This window comes from Mustelus asterias, unplaced genomic scaffold (assembly GCF_964213995.1).
Source record: "Mustelus asterias unplaced genomic scaffold, sMusAst1.hap1.1 HAP1_SCAFFOLD_987, whole genome shotgun sequence".
Taxonomy (NCBI): Eukaryota; Metazoa; Chordata; class Chondrichthyes; order Carcharhiniformes; family Triakidae; genus Mustelus; species Mustelus asterias.
Window position 1 is genome coordinate 68,023 of NW_027590933.1, and position 21,563 is coordinate 89,585.

A 21,563-nucleotide genomic window follows, 5' to 3' on the forward strand; every position below is an offset into this window, starting at 1 on the left:
CCGCGCCCCTCATTATTTTATAGACCTCTATAAGATCACCCCTCAGCCTCCTACGCTCCAGGGAAAAAAAGTCCCATTCTATCCAGCCTCTCCTTATAACTCAATCCATCAAGTCCCGGTAACATCCTAGTAAATCTTTTCTGCACTCTTTCTAGTTTAATAATATCCTTTCGATAAGAGGGTGACCAGAATTGCACACAGTATTCCAAGTGTGGCCTTACCAATGTCTTGTACAACTTCAACAAGACGTCCCAACTCCTGTATTCAATGTTCTGACCGATGAAACCAAAGCATGCCGAATGCCTTCTTCACCACTCTGTCCACCTGTGACTCCACTTTCAAGGAGCAATGAACATGTACCCCTCGATCGCTTTGTTCTGTAACTCTACCCAACGCCCTACCGTTAACTGAGTAAGTCCTGCCCTGGTTCAATCTACCAAAATGCATCACCTCACATTTGTCTAAATTAAACTCCATCTGCCATTCGTCAGCCCACTGGCCCAATTGATCAAGATCCTGTTGCAATTGGAGATAACTTTCTTCACTGTCCACTATGCCACCAATCTTAGTGTCATCTGCAAACTTACTAACCATGTCCCCTATATTCTCATCCAAATCATTAATATAAATGACAAATAACAATGGACCCAGCACTGATCCCTGAGGCACACCGCTGGTCACAGGCCTCCAATTTGAAAAACAATTCTCTACAATCTACCCTCTGGCTTCTGTCAAGAAGCCAATTTTGTATCCAGTGAGATACCTCACCCTGGATCCCGTGAGATTTAACCTTATGCAATAACCTACCATGCGGTACCTTGTCAAAAGCCTTGCTAAAGTCCATGTGGACAACATCAACTGCACTGCCCTCATCTACCTTCTTGGTTACCCCTTCAAAAAACTCAATCAAATTTGTGAGACATGATTTTCCACTCACAAAGCCATGCTGACTGTCCCTAATCAGTCCTTGTGTCTCTAAATGCCTGTAGATCCTGTCTCTCAAAATACTTTACCCACCACAGATGTGAGGCTCACTGGCCTGTATTTCCCAGGCTTTTCCCTGCAGCCCTTTTTAAACAAAGGCACAACATTTGCCAGTCTCCAATCTTCAGGCACCTCACCCGTGCCAGTCGATGATTCAAATATCTCGGCTACGGGACCCGCAATTTCCTCCCTAGCCTCCCACAATGTCCTGGATTACACTTCATCAGGACCCGGGGATTTATCTACCTTGGTGCGCTTTAAGACTTCCAGCGCCTCCTTCTCTGTAATATGTACACTCCTCAAGACATCACTATTTATTTCCCGAAGTTCCCTAACATCCATGCTTTTCTCAACAGTAAATACTGATGAGAAATATTCATTTAGGGTCTCACCCATCTCTTGTGGATCCGCACATAGATGACCTTGTTGGTCCTTAAGAGGCCCTACTCTCTCCCTTGTTACTCTTTTGCCCTTTATGTATTTGTAGAAGCTCTTTGGATTCTCCTTTGCCTTATCGACCAAAACAATCTTGTGTCCCCTTTTTGCCCTCCTGATTTCTCTCTTAACTCTACTCCTACACCCCCTCTACTCTTCAAGGGATTCACTTGATCCCAGCTGCCTATGCATGTCATGTGCCTCCTTCTTCTTCTTGACCAGGGCCTCAATATCCTGAGTCATCCAGGGTTCCCTACTTCTACCAGCCTTGCCCTTCACTCTAAGAGGAATGTGTTTACCCTGAACCCTGGTTAACACACTTTTGAAAGCGGGCCACTTACCAGATGTCCCTTTGCCTTTCCACAGACTCCCCCAATTAACTTTTGAAAGTTCCTGCCTGATACCATCAAAATTGGCCTTGCCCCAATTTAGAATTTTAACTTTTGGGCCAGACCTATCATTCTCCATAGCGATCTTAAAACTAATAGAATTATGGTCACTGGTCCCAGAGTGATCCCTCACTAACACTTCTGTCACCTGCCCTTCCTTATTTCCCAAGAGGAGGTCAGGTTTTGCCCCCTCTCTAGTCGGGCCATCCACATACTGAATGAGAAATTCCTTCTGAATACACTCAACAAATTTCTCTCCATCCAATCCTCTGATACTCTGGCTGTCCCAGTCAATGTTGGGAAAGTTAAAATCTCCGACTACTACCACCCTATTTTTCTTGGAGCTAGCTGCTCCTCAATTTCCCGCTGACTATTTGGGGGCCGATAGTACAACCCTCTCAAAGTGATTTCCCCTTTCTTATTTCTCAGTTCTACCCATATAGACTCAGTTCCCGAACCCTCGGATATATCCCCTCTCAGTACGGCCGTGATGCTTTCCCTAATCAAAAGTGCAACTACCCCTCCTCTCTTACCTCCTGTTCTATCTTTCCCACAGCATCTGTACCCTGGAACATTGAGCTGCCAGTCCTGTCCCTCCCTTAGCCATGTTTCAGTAACATCTATAATATCCCAGTCCCATGTCTCCATCCATGCCCTGAGTTCATCTGCCTTGCCCGTCAGGCCTCTTGCATTGAAATAAATACAGTTTAATCTGGACTTCCCATGCTCTCTGTCCTGCTTTTGCCTGATCTGTCTGGTACTAGGATTACTGACACTGCCTTTACTAATTAATCTGCTCTCTTTAACTTCTGTGCGGTTCTCAAACTTCTCTTCTGTCTCCCTACTGCTTTGGATCCCACCCCCCTGCCAAACTAGTTTAAACCCTCCCGAGTGGCTCTAGCAAATCTCCCCGCCAGGATATTAGTCCCCCTCCAGTTCAGGTGTAACCAGTCCCTCATGAACAGGTCAGCCCTTCCCCAGAAAAGATCCCAATGATCCAAAAATCTAAATCCCTGCCCCAGCTCTCAAGCCACGCATTCATCTGCCTAATCCTCCTATTCCTACTCTCACTTGCACGTGGCAGCGGGAGTAGTCCTGAAATTACTACCTTCGAGGTCCTGCACTTTAGCCTTCTACCTAACTCTCTATACTCACACTCCAGGACCTCATCCCTTTTCCCACCTATGTCATGTACATACACATATGTACAACGACCTCTGGCTGCTCACCCTCCCCCTTAAGAATGTCCTGCAACTGCTCAGAGACGTCCTTGACCCTGGCACCAGGGAGACAACACACCATCCTGGAGTCTCGATTGTGGCCACAGAAATGCCTGTCTGTGCCTCTAACTAGCGAGTCCCCTATTACTACTGCTCGCTTGCTCTTTGCCCGACCCTGTCCCACAGCAGAACCAGCTGTGGTGTCACAGGCCTGGCTGCTGCTGGTATCTCTCCCTGACAGACTATCCCCCTCAACAGTATCCAGAACGATATACCAGAGTTAGGGCGGAAACGTAAAGGCTGCCTGGCCAACCATAAAAACAGACCACGTCAAATTGTGTTCAGTGGGAACCTCACCGAGCTAAATTGCCTGCATGATTGTCAGTGGCTTCACTTCTGATTCTCATGCACACCCGCTGACTAATGCTCGAGTTGCGAGGAACACCTGATGTATTTTTGCATGATTTCACACCCTTCCGCACCTGTCCAAACGATGTAAAATTTGATTTATGATTGTCACATGTATTGGGAAACAGTGGAAAGTATTGTTTCTTGCATGCTAACAGACAAAGCATACCGTTCATAGAGTACAGAGGGGAGAAGGAAAGGAGAGGGTGCAGAATGTAGTGTTACAGTCACAGCTAGGGTGTAGAGAAAGATCAACTTAATGTGAGGTCGGTCCATTCAAAAGTCTGACAGCAGCAGGGAAGAAGCTGTTCTTGAGTCGGTCGGTGCGTGACCTCAGACTTTTGTATCTTTTTCCCGACGGAAGAAGGTGGAAGAGAGAATATCCGGGGTGAGTGGGGTCCTTAATTATGCCGCTGCTTTGCCAAGGCAGCGGGAAGTGTAGACAGAGTCAATGGATGGGAGGCTGGTTTGAGTGATGAATTGGGCTACATTCACGGACCTTTGTAGTTCCTTGCGGTCTTGGGCAGAGCAGGAGCCCCAGGCCAAGCTGTGATACAACCAGAAAGAATGCTTTCTCTGGAGCATCTGTAAAAGTTAGTGAGAGTCGTAGCTGACATGCCAAATTTCCTTAGTCTCCTGAGAAAGTCGAGGCGTTGGTGGGGCTTTCTTAACTATAGCGTCGGCATGGGGAGACCAGGATAGAAAATCCTGGCCAAGCTCCTACCACGGAGGTGTAGGTGCCGAATGGTGCTTTATGTTTGTGAGGTGCAGCACCGGGCTTGGCTGAAGTGACCAGTTTATGAGAAAAATACAGGTTTGGATGAAATGGAAAACGTTGCTGTTTGTTTTTAACAATTGCAGGCAGGAGTTTGAGCAGCAGCTTGAAGAGCTGATTGGCAAACACAAGTGGATGGCTGAATTTTATGTAAGTAAAGTGGCAGGTGGATGGAAACAGAGTCCAGACTGTGAGGTTGGTGCATGTGGTCACTGCTGGGGCTCACTGGGTATCACACTCCTCCCTGACTCAAAAGGCTGTGTGACCAGCACCATTCAAGATCCCACAGGCATTACTGGAAGAAGAGTAGAGGATGTCTCTCTGGACAATGTTTACCCCTCCACTGTCACGAGAACACATTGTCAAGTTGCTGTTTGCCAGTTGGCTGCTGCGATTTCCCACATCGCAAACTGAAACCATCACTACACTTCGAAAGCACATCATTGGCTGCAAAATGCTTTGAGATGGCCCGAGGTGATGACAGGTGCCATAGAAATGCAAGAATTTCAACCGGTGCACAACTATCCTGGGTGGGCTGGGAAGCACAGAGTTCTCTCACTAATATTCATAGAATATAAAATCTCTACAGTGCAGAAGGAGGCCATTCAGCCCATCGAGTCTGCTCCGACTCTCCAACAGAGCATCTTACCCACCAGGCCCATCCTCTGCCCCATCCCCGTAACCCTACACATTTACCCGACTGATCCCCCTAACTTACACATCTTTGGACTCACAAGGGCAATTTAGCATGGCCAATCCACCTAACCTGCACATCCTTGGACTGTGCGAGGAAACCGGAGCATCTGGGAAAAACCCACGCAGACACGGGGAGAATGTGCAAACTCCACACAGACAGTGACCCAAGCTGGGAATCGAACCCGGGTCCCTGGCGCTGTGAGGCAGCAGCGCTAACCACTGTGCCACCGTGCCGATCACTCATATTAATGAGTGAGTTCACTCCACTACAGCTAAATTCACAGGTAATTCTTTTAACATGTAAGGAAAGCATATAGTGAGCGAACACCTACAGAGCACAGGACACCAGCAAGGCTGGAAAGACAATATCCATCAAGAGTTAAAGGGAGCGATCTTATCGGCCATTCACACCCCACCGCTGCTGCCAGTGAGGACAGAGAGTTTGACGCTCAGCCAAATCTCCATTCACTGCAGCGGGACCAGAAAACCCCACCAGTGTGAATGGCCAGAAAACCCCACCAGTGTGAGTGACCAGAAAACCCCACCAGTGTGAATGGCCAGAAAACCCCACCAGTGTGAGTGACCAGAAAACCCCACCAATGTGAGTGACCAGAAAACCCCACCAGTGTGAGTGACCAGAAAACCCCACCAGTGTGAGTGACCAGAAAACCCCACCAGTGTGAATGGCCAGAAAACCCCACCAGTGTGAGTGACCAGAAAACCCCACCAGTGTGAGTGACCAGAAAACCCCACCAGTGTGAGTGACCAGAAAATCCCACCAATGTGAATGGCCAGAAAACCCCACCAAAAGGAGAGGGTCTGACAAATACTCCAAACAGTTTGTGAGTTGAGGTGTGGAGATAGTATCCTAAAGCTGCAGAAGACTATTCATTTTATGTAAAGCATGAATGGAGTAAGCTGACTATTGTCCCACTGGTACCTGGGCTGTGTGTTTCTGCTTCAATATAATTTTATATCTTGGAATAAATTCAACTGTTGGTTTTAGCCTGAGTGGTACAGTCTCACTGTGGGAGAACAGGCTTGGCAGCTCATGATAAAAGACAAATTGTTTGTGTCCTGCTCACTATCCCATTCACATGGGAAAGAGCTGTAAATATATACGTCTGCAAACACATTCCAAGAAAATGAAGAATATATCCTGTGACATAAATGAAGGAAACACAAAAGCTCATAATTCTCTCCCTGAAACAGCATCACTCCATTGATGCTTGCCTTCCCTCCGCACCCAGGCCAGAAACTCCAGTGTGTTTTATAAAGTTATCCGAGACCCTAAGGATTTACATTTAATTTTGACATTGGTGAGCAGAAGGTGTTTCACTCCAGGTATGATTCAAGTGACCCACTAGGGAGGAGCTTTTATCAAACAAAGATTATTTAATAATAGAATATAACAAAAAGAATTAACGTAACTTTTACCAATTACAAGACTTAAACGTGACACAGTATAATTCTTAATAGCTAGCTATCTCTGTTCCAGTTTAAAAGCAACACCCCATAGACATACAGAATTAGTTAGCATTAAAGTATACACACGTGATACTAAATTTCCAGCTTTTAACACCTAGGACAGAAATCCAAACAACAGCTTTCAGAGAAGGAAATATCCTCAAGACAGCAAAATCGAGAAGTGAACCTAGTCTCTGGCAACTTCCAGTCTTCAGACAGGAAAGGATGTCACTCTCTGCAGCTTCTAAAACAGCAACACTCAGACAGCAGAATCTCTCACTCCAGAGAGGGGAAAAAAGAGACACTGCTCTCTCTCAACTCCAAACAGCATCTGAAACAGCAAGTAAGCTGGACTTCTCTGTGAAAGCCTAGCTGTCCCCAGTCATATGACCTGACCTGTCAATCATCCCAAGCTCTACTCTGCCATCCCAGGGGACACCAGAACAGCAGAACACTGCATTAGTTCAGATTAAAACCAACATGATATCAATTATACTGCTTCAATAACAATGCAGGACACCAGCTGCAGACAACATGGTGCCGACAAAATACCAGAGACTGCTAGAAACATCCTGCAGCGAAACATGATTAAGAGACAGTATTGTCACACAGTGTAATCTTTGTTCTGTTCCCTCAGACTCCAGCTAGACTTCAACTTGAGATGCGAAACATTGAAAACACCAAGCAGCAGCTTCTAACTGAAGGTAATCACCCTCCCAGTCCCAATTGGGATGGAACAAAGCTCATGATTTATAAATTTAACTCCCCGACTCCCTCTCAACCTCCCCCAAGGCTTGATAACCAGACCTGCCTGGGCCTCCACCCCCAGCACCGTCTGTGGCCGCACTGTGGAAATCGCAGAGTTCAGTGGCACTGTCAAAAGAACAACCATTGAGTGGCGGAATGGGTTTGAGGGGCTGAATGGCCTCCTCTTGTTGTTGGTGTATTTCTGCTGTTCATGGCAGCTTGCTGTGCACAGGACTGGGATTAACTGACTGTCAGGATGTGAAGGGCAGGAGCGGTACGAGGGTTAAGGTACCACACGCTTGCCGCTCCCTCCCTTAACCTTTGTGTGTGTCTTTCTTTGTAACAGAGCGCGTGATGATGGAGAAAATGAGCACCCTGAATAAGGAACTGGACTCTGTCCGGCAGCAAGGAGCTGCCTCCAGCGAGGCCATTTTCCTGCACAGCAAAGAGGCTAAAATCACCCAGTACGTAGAGTAAGGTCAGGCTGCCCAAGGTGCAGAGCTGCACGCCGTGACGGTACACTGAAACATGAAGACTTACGGCGGGGGTGGGGGGGCGACATCAGGGTCACCCAGCGCCAGGGCTTCAGCTGAACGGTCCCCAGCCAGGTTCCTCAGGCAGGTTGGCAGTAAGGGGGTTTAGAATTTCTCAATACTGGCGCTCCTGATTTAGGGAGAAGTACTGTCACTGTGCCAGATTACAAGATGTAAAGTGTGAAGGGAGCTGTTTCATATGGGCTGGCAGCCTGGGGTTAGGTAACAGCAATCCTCAGCACCCATCAGACCGTGGGCAATCGGAACATCTGTCAGTAATCTGGCTCAACACAACAACAACTCACATTTATACATTCCACAGTGCTTCACGGGACATTAACAGCACCTGATCAAAAGCTTGGTCAGAGACTTAGGTTTGAAGGAGAGAGTGAGAGAGGCAGGAGGTTTAGTGAGGGAGTTCCAGAGCTAAGAGGCTCAGGCATCCGAAGGCACAGCTGCCAATGGCAGAGCAAAGGGGGAGAGGGGAATGCCCGATGAATCAGCAATTGCATATTCAGCAGACATGATTAGCCACGGAGAGCTTCCGGCAAACCAGTGAACACCAGAAGGCCCATCCTGCCTCTCCCCCTGAGTAACTCCCCAGAGCCTGTCCACCATCTCCTAAAAAATCAGGAGTGTGATGGGATACTTTCCATTTGCCTGGATGGGAGCAGCTCCCAACAACACTCGACACCATCCAGGACAAAGCAGCCCCGCTCGATCGACACGCTAACCACAAACATTCACTCCCTCCACCGCCAACACACAGTGACAGCCGTGTGTACCGTCTACAAGATGCACCGCAGCAACTCACCAAGGCTCCTTAGGCAGCACCTTCCAAACCCACCACCTCTACCATCTAGAAGGACAAGGGCAGCAGATGAAGGGGATAGATAGAGTGAACGTTCAAAGACTATTTCCTCGGGTGGATGGAGCTATTACAAGGGGGCATAACTATAGGGTTCATGGTGGGAGATATAGGAAGGATATCAGAGGTAGGTTCTTTATGCAGAGAGTGGTTGGGGTGTGGAATGGACTGCCTGCAGTGATAGTGGAGTCAGACACTTTAGGAACATTTAAGTGGTTATTGGATAGGCACATGGAGCACACCAGGATGATAGGGAGTGGGATAGCTTGATCTTGGTTTCAGATAAAGCTCGGCACAACATCGTGGGCCGAAGGGCCTGTTCTGTGCTGTACTGTTCTATGTCAGATACCTGGGAGCACCCCCACCTGGAGGTTTCCCCTGCGTGTCACTCACCATCTCGACTTGGAAATATATCGGCCGTTCCTTCACTGTGGCTGGGGTCAAAATCCTGGAGCTCCCTCCCTAACAGCACCGTGGGTGTACCTACACCACACGGGGACTGCAGCGGGTTTGAGAAGGCGGCTCACCCGCCACCTTCTCAAAGGGGTAATTAGGGATGGGGGGTTGAATGCTGGGCCTGGCCAGTGACCCCCACAGCCCAGTCAGTGACCTACTGTGATCCACAGCAGCGGCATGCAGAATTTCCCAGGCTCAGTTAGAGAAACCAGAAGACAGTCTGACCTGTTTGTCCACTGAGCTTGGCACTTCACTGACCAAAATACCAGTGAAACAAGACACACTCAGCTTGGGGATTGTGACGATGGCCACAACCAATTCTTCAATCTCATCCCATACATCCAGGCCTCTCCAGATGACCAGGAGAAAGAGCAAGTGATGGAGCCTCCACCGTGGGTCTAGGTCCTTCCCCTGGTGTCCCTGCACCGTGGCGTCGTCCCCCAATGTCCCTGCACCATGGGGCCCTTCCCCTGGTGCCCCTGCACCGTGGGGCCCTTCCCCTGGTGTCCCTGCGCCGTGGGCCCTTCCCCAAGTGTCCCTGCACCGTGGGGCCCTTCCCCTGGTGCCCCTGCACCGTGGGGCCATTCCCCTGGTGCCCCTGCACCGTGGGGCCCTTCCCCTGGTGTCCCTGCACTGTGGGGCCCTTCCCCTGGTGTCCCTGCGCCGTGGGGCCCTTCCCCTGGTGTCCCTGCACCGTGGGGCCCTTCCCCTGGTGTCCCTGCACCGTGGGGCCCTTCCCCTGGTGCCCCTGCACCGTGGGGCCCTTCCCCTGGTGCCCCTGCACCGTGGGGCCATTCCCCTGGTGCCCCTGCACCGTGGGGCCCTTCCCCTGGTGTCCCTGCACCGTGGGGCCCTTCCCCTGGTGTCCCTGCACCATGGGGCCCTTCCCCTGGTGTCTCTGCACCGTGGCCCTTCCCCTGGTACTTCCACGCCGTGGGGCCCTTCCCCTGGGGCCCTTCCCCTGGTGTCTCCACACTGTGATGTTTTAAAACGCTCTAATTGACATGAAATGGACAGTCTTGACTTTGTGTCTTCTGATTTCTAGTCAACTGTTTGTGGAAGAGAACAAGACAGTGAAAGAATTGATCAGAGTGGCGGCAGAGTATCCCTTAGATCCTCAGCAGCAAGCTCTGCTTCGCAGGTGAGATGACAGACAGCAGCATTCGACTCTTGCGAGAATCATGAGGAATTTCTCAGTTCATCAAGTTGTTTATTCAAACCATAGAGAGGTTAATGGCTCAGAAAGAGGCCGTTCGGCCCATCAGGTCTGCGCCAGGTGAAATTGAACATAACTAGCCGCCCTTTCTAATCCCACGTTCCAGTACCTGGGCCACTGCCTGGCAGGTTACAGCACTGCACCAGGTACATTTTCAATGAGTTGAGGGTTACTGCCTCCAGCACCAAACCAGGCAGCAAATTCCAAACACCTGCCACCCTCTGGGTGAAGACGTGTTTTCCTCATGTCCCCTCTAATCATTCTACCAATCACCGCAAACCTGTGCCCCCTGGAAATTGACCTCTCCGCTAGAGTGAACAGAGTTTTCCCCGTCTATTCTATCTCAGCTCTTCATCAGTTCATACAGTCAATCAGGTCACCCCCTCAGCCTCCTCTTTTCTACTGAAAACAACCCAGCTGCAATTTTCCAGCCCTGCCAACATTCTTGTGAATCTCTGCACTCTTTGTAGGGTGATCATGTCCTTCCTGTAATGTGGCAATGAGAACTGTATGCACAATTCCAGCCGTGGCCTATCGTTTTACCCTGTTCCATCATCACACCCCTGCTTTTCTATTCTACACCTCGTCCCATTAAGGATAGCATTCCATATGCTTCCTTTACCACTTTATCCACCTGTCCTGCATTCCAAGGTCTCTCTCTTCCTCTACCCTCTCAATATCCCCCCCATTTATTGAGTATTTTCTTGCTTTGTTTGCCTTCCCCAAATGCATTACCTGACTCTTCTCCACATTGAATTCCATTTGACACTTCCCTGAGGACTCCACCAAAACCACTGATATCACGGGTGGCTCAGTGGTTAGCGCTGCTGCCTCACAGCGCCAGGGACCCGGGTTCGATTCCCGGCTTGGGTCACTGTCTGTGCTGAGTTTGCTCATTCTCCCCCATGTCTGCACCGGTTTCCTCCCACAGTCCAAAGATGTGCTGGTTAGATGGATTGTCCATGCTAAATGTGTGGGGTTACGGGGAGAGGACCTGCGTGTGATACTCTGTCAGAGAGTTGGTGGACACTCGAGGGCCGAATGGCCTCTTCTGCACTGTAGGGATTCTATGAATCTGGGGACAACAGCTGTCCTCTTCACTGTCATCTGCAAATTTCCCAAATCACTAATATGTCTACAACAAACAGCAAGGCCCCAGCACTGAACCCTGTGGAACAGCAAGGCCCCAGCACTGAACCCTGTGGAACAGCAAGGCCCCAGCACTGAACCCTGTGGAACAGCAAAGTCATGATTGGAGATGCCGGCGTTGGACTGGGGTAAGCACAGTAAGAAGTCTCACAACACCAGGTTAAAGTCCAACAGGTTTATTTGGTAGCAAATACCATAAGCTTTCGGAGCACAGCTCCTTCGTCAGATGGAGTGGAAATCTGTTCTCAAACAGTGCAAACAGACACAGAAATCAAATTACAGAATACTGATTAGAGTGCAAATCTCTACAGCCAGCCAGGTCTTAAATGTACAGGCAACGTGGGTCAATGTCGAGGGCATCTTGAAACCCATTGTACAAAGAACCCCTAGCTTTTGTCGCGACACCACGGACTTCCTACAGAAACTCAACACACATGGAGCAGTTAAACCAGGAGCACTCCTCGTCACAATGGATGTCTCGGCACTCTACACCAGCATCCCCCACGATGATGGCATTGCTGCAACGGCCTCAGTACTCAATGCCGTCAACTGCCAGTTTCCAGATGCAATTTTACAACTCATCCGCTTCATCCTGGACCACAATATCTTCACCTTCAACAACCAGTTCTTCATCCAGACACACGGAACAGCCATGGGGACAAAATTCGCACCTCAATATGCCAACATCTTCATGCACAGGTTCGAACAAGACTTCTTCACCGCACGGGACCTTCAACCGATGCTATACACTAGATACATCGATGACATTTTCTTCCTTTGGACTCATGGTGAGCAATCACTGAAACAACTATATGATGACATCAACAAGTTCCATCCCACCATCAGACTCACCATGGACTACTCTCCGGAATCGGTTGCATTCTTGGACACACGCATCTCCATTAAGGACGGTCACCTCAGTACCTCACTGTACCGCAAGCCCACGGATAACCTCATGATGCTCCACTTCTCCAGCTTCCACCCTAAACACGTAAAAGAAGCCATCCCCTACGGACAAGCCCTCCGTATACACAGGATCTGCTCGGATGAGGAGGATCGCAACAGACACCTCCAGACGCTGAAAGATGCCCTCATAAGAACAGGATATGGCGCTCGACTCATCGATCAACAGTTCCGACGCGCCACAGCGAAAAACCGCACCGACCTCCTCAGAAGACAAACACGGGACACGGTGGACAGAGTACCCTTCGTCGTCCAGTACTTCCCCGGAGCGGAGAAGCTACGGCATCTCCTCCGGAGCCTTCAACATGTCATTGATGAAGACGAACATCTCGCCAAGGCCATCCCCACACCCCCACGTCTTCCCTTCAAACAACCACGCAACCTCAAACAGACCATTGTCCGCAGCAAACTACCCAGCCTTCAGGAGAACAGTGACCATGACACCACACAACCCTGCCACAGCAACCTCTGCAAGACGTGCCGGATCATCGACACGGATGCCATCATCTCACGTGAGAACACCATCTACCAGGTACACGGTACCTACTCTTGCAACTCGGCCAACGTTGTCTACCTGATACGCTGCAAGGAAGGATGTCCCGAGGCATGGGACATTGGGGAAACCATGCAGACGCTACGACAACGGATGAATGAACACCGCTCGACAATCACCAGGCAAGACTGTTCTCGTCCTGTGGGGGAGCACTTCAGCAGTCACGGGCATTCAGCCTTGGATCTTCAGGTAAGCGTTCTCCAAGGCGGCCTTCACGACACACGACAGCGCAGTCGCTGAGCAGAAACTGATAGCAAAGTTCCGCACACATGAGGACGGCCTAAACCGGGATGTTGGATTTATGTCACATTATCAGTAACCCCACAGCTTGCCCCTGGACTTGTAGAATCTCACTCGCTGTTCTGTCTGGAGACAATACACATCTCTTTAACCTGTGTTGAATGCTCCCTCCACCCACATTGTCTGTACCTTTAAGACCTGGCTGGCTGTAGAGATTTGCATTCTAATCAGTATTCTGTAATTTGATTTGTGTGTCTGTTTGCACTGTTTGAGAACAGATATCCACTCCATCTGACGAAGGAGCTGTGCTCCGAAAGCTTGTGGTATTTGCTACCAAATAAACCTGTTGGACTTTAACTTGGTGTTGTGAGACTTATTACTGAACAGCAAAGTCCCAGCACTGAACACTGTGGAACACCTCTGGAAACTCTTTCCCATTCACAAAAAGACATCCATCCAGCGTTACCCTTTGTTTCCTATCGCTGAGCCAATATTGGATCCAGCTCACCAACCTCTCCCCTGTATCCCATGAACATTTCTGACCAATCCACCATGTGGGACCTTGTCAAACGCCTGACTGAGATCCACGTGGACAACGTCCACCGTATGACTCTCACCAACCCGACTCGTTACTTCCTCAGAGAATTCTGTTCAATTAGTAAGACAATCTTCCCTGAACAAAAGCATGTTGACTATATCCCTGATTAATCTAAGTGACAGCTTACCCTGACTCTCAGAATTGATTCCAATCATTTACACAGCATCAGACCAGCCTATAGTTTTCCAGTCTACCCCTCACACCCTTCTCAGGGTTGGGCAACAAATGTTGGCCTCACCGGCAGTGCTCACATACCACCGGTGAATTAAATATTAATTGGAGCTGCAAACCTCTAAGTTTAATTATATTCAAATCTTTGTTGCAGCAAAGCGCTTACTCACCCCCTCTGAATCCCAGCTCAATGTGTTAATCGAGCCCCAACTTGCAGACTGTGCAGCGGATGTGGAACAGCATTCTCTGTGAGTCACAGATAATTTGCACTTTCAGGTCTTTCTGACAGCGCTGGCAGATATCAGGAGAAAAACTGTGGAAGGGCTCAGAAACACCTGCTTTTATATTGTTCCTTCAGTAGGGATTGTGAGAGCTGCTCCCACACCATTCACCCATCTGGTATTTAACCTGCTCAATCCACTCCAGCAGCACAGCAAACAATTTACCAGTCCCAGATTGACCTTGGCGTTACAGTCCCAGATTGACCTTGGCGTTACAGTCCCAGATTGACCTTGGCGTTACAGTCCCATATTGACCTTAGCATTACAGTCCCAGATTGACTTTGGCGTTACAGTCCCAGATTGACCTTGGCGTTACAGTCCCAGATTGACCTTAGCATTACAGTCCCAGATTGACCTTGGCATTACAGTCCCAGATTGACTTGATGTTACAGTCCCAGATTGACCTTGATGTTACAGTCCCAGATTAGATAGATAGAACAGTACAGCACAGAACAGGCCCTTCGGCCCATGATGTTGTGCCGAGCTTTATCTGAAACCAAGATCAAGCTATCCCACTCCCTATCATCCTGGTGTGCTCCATGTGCCTATCCAATAACCGCTTAAATGTTCCTAAAGTGTCTGACTCCACTATCACTGCAGGCAGTCCATTCCACACCCCAACCACTCTCTGCGTAAAGAACCTACCTCTGATATCCTTCCTATATCTCCCACCACGAACCCTATAGTTATGCCCCCTTGTAATAGCTCCATCCACCCGAGGAAATAGTCTTTGAACGTTCACTCTATCTATCCCCTTCATCATTTTATAAACCTCTATTAAGTCTCCCCTCAGCCTCCTCCGCTCCAGAGAGAACAGCCCTAGCTCCCTCAACCTTTCCTCATATGACCTACCCTCCAAACCAGGCAGCATCCTGGTAAATCTCCTCTGCACTCTTTCCAGCGCTTCCACATCCTTCTTCTAGTGAGGTGACCAGAACTGCACACAATATTCCAAATGTGGTCTCACCAAGGTCCTGTACAGTTGCAGCATAACCCCACGGCTCTTAAATTCCAACCCCCTGTTAATAAAAGCTAACACACTATAGGCCTTCACAGCTCTAATTGACCTTGATGTTACAGTCCCAGATTGACCTTAGCGTTACAGTCCCAGATTGACGTTGGCGTTACAGTCCCAGATTGACCTTGGCGTTACAGTCCCAGATTGACCTTAGCATTACAGTCCCAGATTGACCTTGGCGTTACAGTCCCAGATTGACCTTGGCGTTACAGTCCCAGATTGGCCTTGGCATTTCAGTCCCAGATTGACCTTGGCATTACAGTCCCAGATTGACCTTGGCATTACAGTCCCAGATTGACCTTGGCGTTACAGTCCCAGATTGACCTTGGCGTTACAGTCCCAGAATGGCCTTGATGTTACAGTCCCAGATTGACCTTGGCGTTACAGTCCCAGATTGACCTTGATGTTACAGTCCCAGATTGGCCTTGGTGTTATAGTCCCAGATTGACCTTGGCATTACAGTCCCAGATTGACCTTGGCATTACGGTCCCACATTGACCTTGGTGTTACAGTCCCAGATTGATCTTGGCATTACAGTCCCAGATTTGCATTACAGTCCCAGAATGGCCTTGGCATTACAGCCCCAGAGTGGCCTCAATGTTACAGTCCCAGAATGGCCTTGGCGTTACAGTTCCATCATTTGCAGCATATATTGATGCTGGAGAGGAGGGGGTGGGGTAACTGAACTGGACCAGCCATACAGCAGGTCAGAGGCTGGGAATCCTGTGGAGAGTAACTCACCTCCTGACTCCCCCCAAAGTCTATCCACCATCCACAAGGACACAAGTCAGGAGTGTGTTGGAATACCCCCACTTGCCTGGATGGGTGCGACTCCCAACAACACCCGAGAAACTCCATCCAGGATAAAGCAGCCCCGCTCGCTCGACACGCTAACCGCCATCACATTCTCAAAGGGCCAGTTGTGAATGGCAGTAAGTGCTGGACTTACTAGTGACACTCACATCCTGTGAACAGTAAAATAAATCAGTCACCCTGGGTGTTTGTTCATAGATACTGGGTTCCTCAGGGATAATATATCCCCGGCAGACGACAGCTAACTCTGATTATACCCTTCCTTTTTTAAACTACCTGTGGCCTAGCTGCTGGCCATGCTTGTACAGCCCCACCACAGCGTGCCTCCCACCCAGTGCAATGCAGCGTTTACAGCAGCAGAACCCTAACACCAAGGGGGGCTGGAGGGATATCCTGGCCCTATTAAAAACTGCAGAGTGCCCCCGCCCCCAAACAGGCTTCAAGACTCAAAACCCAGCTGACTACCTCTGTAGCTGGCCTAGTCAGAGCTACCTTCACAACCAACTCTGACCGTGCAACTCTCTCTCTCCTTGGGATAGGTTTCAGGAGGAATGGGAAGCCGGCAGGAAGGTGACCAGCCCAGACAAAGACAGTGACATGGAGGAAAGCGAGGACGGAGTGCAGTAGGAAAGCCATTCAAAGCAGCGTGTGCAAGTTTGAACAGAGCTGCAGAGTATAGCATGTACTGGAGACTCCTGGCACTGTGAGGAAAGTACAATGAGTCCATTTGGAAATGTCTATTTTGTCGTTCTGTAATTTACTGTCACAGTTAAAAGCTAATATAAACTGTTCTTCCCTCCATATCGTGTGTCATGTATGTGTTTGTGCGTGAGTGTAGGTGTGTACGAGTGTGTAGGTGTGTACGAGTGTGAGAGAGTGTAGGTGTGTACGAGTGTGTGTGAGAGAGTGTAGATGTGTACGAGTGTGTGAGAGAGTGGAGGTGTGTACGAGTGTGTGAGAGAGTAGGTGTGTACGAGTGTGTGAGAGTGTAGGTGTGTACGAGTGTGTGTGAGAGAGTGTAGGTGTGTACGAGTGTGTGAGAGAGTGGAGGTGTGTACGAGTGTGTGAGAGAGTGGAGGTGTGTACGAGTGTGTGTAGGTGTGTACGAGTGTGTGAGAGAGTGGACGTGTGTACGTGTGTGTGAGTGTAGGTGTGTACGAATGAGAGAGTGTAGGTGTGTACGAGTGTGAGAGTGTAGGTGTGTACGAGTGTGAGAGTGGAGGTGTGTACGTGTGTGAGAGAGTGTAGGTGTGTACGTGTGTGAGAGAGTGTAGGTGTGTACGTGTGTGTGAGAGAGTGTAGGTGTGTACGTGTGTGTGAGTGTAGGTGTGTACGTGTGTGTGAGAGAGTGTAGGTGTGTACGTGTGTGTGAGAGAGTGTAGGTGTGTACGTGTGTGTGAGTGTAGGTGTGTACGTGTGTGTGAGTGTAGGTGTGTACGTGTGTGTGAGAGTGTGTAGGTGTGTACGAGTGTGTGTGAGAGAGTGTAGGTGTGTGTGAGTGTAGGTGTGTACGTGTGTGTGAGAGAGTGTAGGTGTGTACGAGTGTGTGTGAGAGTGTAGGTGTGTACGTGTGTGTGAGTGTAGGTGTGTACGTGTGTGTGAGTGTAGGTGTGTACGAGTGTGTGTGAGAGAGTGTAGGTGTGTACGTGTGTGTGAGAGAGTGTAGGTGTGTACCAGTGTGTGAGAGAGTGTAGGTGTGTACCAGTGTGTGTGAGAGAGTGTAGGTGTGTACGTGTGTGTGAGAGAGTGGAGGTGTGTACGTGTGTGAGAGAGTGTAGGTGTGTACGTGTGTGTGTGAGAGAGTGTAGGTGTGTACGTGTGTGTGTGAGAGTGTAGGTGTGTACGTGTGTGTGAGAGTGTGTAGGTGTGTGTGTGAGAGAGTGTAGGTGTGTACGTGTGTGTGAGAGTGTGTAGGTGTGTGTGTGAGAGAGTGTAGGTGTGTACGAGTGTGTGAGAGTGTGGAGGTGTGTACGTGTGTGTGAGAGAGTAGGTGTGTACGAGTGTGTGAGAGAGTGTAGGTGTGTACGTGTGTGTGAGAGTAGGTGTGTACGTGTGTGAGAGAGTGTAGGTGTGTACGTGTGTGTGAGAGAGTAGGTGTGTACGTGTGTGAGAGAGTGTAGGTGTGTACGTGTGTGTGAGAGTGTGTAGGTGTGTGTGTGAGAGAGTGTAGGTGTGTACGTGTGTGTGAGAGTGTGTAGGTGTGTGTGTGAGAGAGTGTAGGTGTGTACGTGTGTGTGAGAGTGTGTAGGTGTGTGTGTGAGAGAGTGTAAGTGTGTACGAGTGTGTGAGAGTGTGGAGGTGTGTACGTGTGTGTGAGAGAGTAGGTGTGTACGAGTGTGTGAGAGAGTGTAGGTGTGTACGTGTGTGTGAGAGTAGGTGTGTACGTGTGTGAGAGAGTGTAGGTGTGTACGAGTGTGTGAGAGAGTGTAGGTGTGTACGTGTGTGTGAGAGAGTAGGTGTGTACGTGTGTGAGAGAGTAGGTGTGTACGTGTGTGAGAGAGTGTAGGTGTGTACGTGTGTGAGAGAGTGTAGGTGTGTACGGGTGTGTGAGTGTAGGTGTGTACGTGTGTGTGAGAGAGTGTAGGTGTGTACGTGTGTGAGAGAGTGTAGGTGTGTACGTGTGTGTGAGAGTGTAGGTGTGTACGTGTGTGAGAGAGTGTAGGTGTGTACGGGTGTGTGAGTGTAGGTGTGTACGTGTGTGTGAGAGAGTGTAGGTGTGTACGTGTGTGAGAGAGTGTAGGTGTGTACGTGTGTGTGAGAGAGTGTAGGTGTGTACGGGTGTGTGTGAGAGTATAGGTGTACGTGTGTGTGAGAGAGTGTAGGTGTGTACGTGTGTGTGAGAGAGTGTAGGTGTGTACGTGTGTGAGAGTGTAGGTGTGTATGAGTGTGTGAGAAAGAGTGTAGGTGTGTACGTGTGTGTGAGAGAGTGTAGGTGTGTACGAGTGTGTGAGAAAGAGTGTAGGTGTGTACGAGTGTGTGAGAAAGAGTGTAGGTGTGTACATGTGTGTGAGAGAGTGTAGGTGTGTGTGTGTGTGAGTGTAGGTGTGTACGTGTGTGTGAGTGTAGGTGTGTACGTGTGTGTGAGTGTAGGTGTGTACGAGTGTGTGAGAGGGAGTGTAGGTGTGTACGAGTGTGTGAGAGGGAGTGTAGGTGTGTACGAGTGTGTGTGAGAGTGTAGGTGTGTATGAGTGTGTGAGAAAGAGTGTAGGTGTGTACGAGTGTGTGAGAAAGAGTGTAGGTGTGTACGTGTGTGTGAGAGAGTGTAGGTGTGTATGAGTGTGTGAGAAAGAGTGTAGGTGTGTACGAGTGTGTGAGAGGGAGTGTAGGTGTGTACGAGTGTGTGAGAGGGAGTGTAGGTGTGTACGAGTGTGTGAGAGGGAGTGTAGGTGTGTACGAGTGTGTGAGAGGGAGTGTAGGTGTGTACGAGTGTGTGAGAGGGAGTGTAGGTGTGTACGAGTGTGAGAGGGAGTGTAGGTGTGTACGAGTGTGTGAGAGGGAGTGTAGGTGTGTACGAGTGTGTGAGAGGGAGTGTAGGTGTGTACGAGTGTGTGAGAGGGAGTGTAGGTGTGTACGAGTGTGTGAGAGGGAGTGTAGGTGTGTACGAGTGTGTGAGAGGGAGTGTAGGTGTGTACGAGTGTGTGAGAGGGAGTGTAGGTGTGTATGAGTGTGTGAGAGAGAGTGTAGGTGTGTACGAGTGTGTGTGAGAGTGTAGGTGTGTATCAGTGTGTGAGAGAGTGTAGGTGTGTACGAGTGTGTGTGAGAGAGAGTGTAGGTGTGTGAGAGAGTGTAGGTGTGTGTGAGAGAGAGTGTAGGTGTGTACGAGTGTGTGTGAGTGTAGGTGTGTACGAGTGAGAGAGAGTGTAGGTGTGTACGAGTGTGTGAGTGTAGGTGTGTACGAGTGAGAGAGTGTAGGTGTGTACGTGTGTGTGAGAGTGTGTAGGTGTGTACGTGTGTGTGTGTGTAGGTGTGTACGAGTGAGAGAGAGTGTAGGTGTGTACGTGTGTGTGAGAGAGTGGAGGTGTGTACGAGTGTGTGAGAGAGTGGAGGTGTGTACGAGTGTGTGAGAGTGTAGGTGTGTATGAGTGTGTGAGAGAGTGTAGGTGTGTACGAGTGTGTGAGTGTACGAGTGTGTGTGAGTGTAGGTGTGTACGAGTGTGTGTGAGAGTGTAGGTGTGTACGAGTGTGTGTGAGAGTGTAGGTGTGTACGTGTGTGTGAGAGAGTGGAGGTGTGTACGAGTGTGTGTGTGAGAGTGTAGGTGTGTACGAGTGTGTGTGAGTAGGTATGTACGAGTGTGTGAGAGAGTGTAGGTGTGTATGAGTGTGTGAGAGTGTAGGTGTGTACGTGTGTGAGAGTGTAGGTGTGTACGAGTGTGTGAGAGTGTAGGTGTGTACGAGTGTGTGAGAGTGTAGGTGTGTACGTGTGTGAGAGAGTGTAGGTGTGTACGAGTGTGTGAGTGTAGGTGTGTACCTGTGTGTGAGTGGAGGTGTGTACGAGTGTGTGTGTGTAGGTGTGTACGTGTGCGTGAGAGAGTAGGTGTGTACCTGTGTGTGAGTGGAGGTGTGTACGAGTGTGTGTGTGTAGGTGTGTACGTGTGCGTGAGAGAGTAGGTGTGTACCTGTGTGTGAGTGTAGGTGTGTACGAGTGTGTGTGAGTGGAGTTGCGTACGTGTGTGAGAGAGTGTAGGTGTGTGAGAGTGTAGGTGTGTGTGTGAGTGGAGGTGTGTACGTGTGTGAGAGTGGAGGTGTGTACGTGTGTGAGAGTGGAGGTGTGTACGTGTGTGAGAGTGTAGGTGTGTACGAGTGTGTGTGAGAGTGGAGGTGTGTACGAGTGTGTGTGAGAGTGTAGGTGTGTACGAGTGTGTGAGAGTGTAGGTGTGTACGAGTGTGTGTTAGAGTGGAGGTGTGTACGAGTGTGTGAGAAAGTGTAGGTGTGTACGGTTGTGTGAGAGTGTAGGTGTGTACGAGTGTGTGAGAGAGTGTAGGTGTTTACGTGTGTGTGAGAGAGAGTGTAGGTGTGTACGAGTGTGTGTGAGTAGGTGCGTATGACTGTGTGTGTAGGTGTGTACGAGTGTGTGAGAGTGTGTAGGTGTGTACTAGTGTGTGAGAGAGTGTAGGTGTGTACGTGTGTGAGGGAGAGTATAGGTGTGTATGAGTGTGAGAGAGTGGAGGTGTGTATGAGTGTGTGAGAGAGAGTGGAGGTGTGTATGAGTGTGTGAGAGAGAGTAGAGGCGTGTATGAGTGTGTGAGGGAGAGTGGAGGTGTGTACATGTGTGTGAGAGAGTGTAGGTGTGTACGAGTGTGTAGTTGTGTATGAGTGTCTGAGAGAGTGGAGGTGTGTGTGTGAGTGTAGGTGTGTATGAGTGTGTGAGGGAGAGTGTAGGTGTGTACGAGTGTGTGTGAGAGTGGAGGTGTGTACGAGTGTGTGTGAGTGTAGGTGTGTATGAGTGTGTGAGAGAGTGTAGGTGCTATGAGTGTGTGTGAGAGTGTAGGTGTGTACGAGTGTGAGAGAGAGTGTAGGTGTGTATAAGTGTGTGTGAGTGTAGGTGTGTACGAGTGTGTGAGAGAGTGCAGGTGTGTGCGAGT

The 21,563-nt window shown here is 49.5% G+C and overlaps 1 protein-coding gene across 2 annotated transcripts in view; it reads left to right on the plus strand.

Moving 5' to 3' along the window:
* Positions 1-16,780, plus strand: part of LOC144487716 (synaptonemal complex central element protein 1) — a 36,074-nt gene extending 19,294 nt beyond the window's left edge. For both annotated transcript variants that reach the window (XM_078205795.1, XM_078205796.1), the window contains exons 8-12: positions 4,298-4,361; positions 7,012-7,078; positions 7,468-7,585; positions 10,024-10,119; positions 16,520-16,780. In XM_078205795.1, the coding sequence (XP_078061921.1) occupies positions 4,298-4,361; positions 7,012-7,078; positions 7,468-7,585; positions 10,024-10,119; positions 16,520-16,607 (433 nt within the window). In that variant the 3' untranslated portion in view covers positions 16,608-16,780. The remainder of the gene's footprint in view (positions 1-4,297; positions 4,362-7,011; positions 7,079-7,467; positions 7,586-10,023; positions 10,120-16,519) is intronic.
* The last annotated feature ends 4,783 nt before the right edge of the window (positions 16,781-21,563 follow it).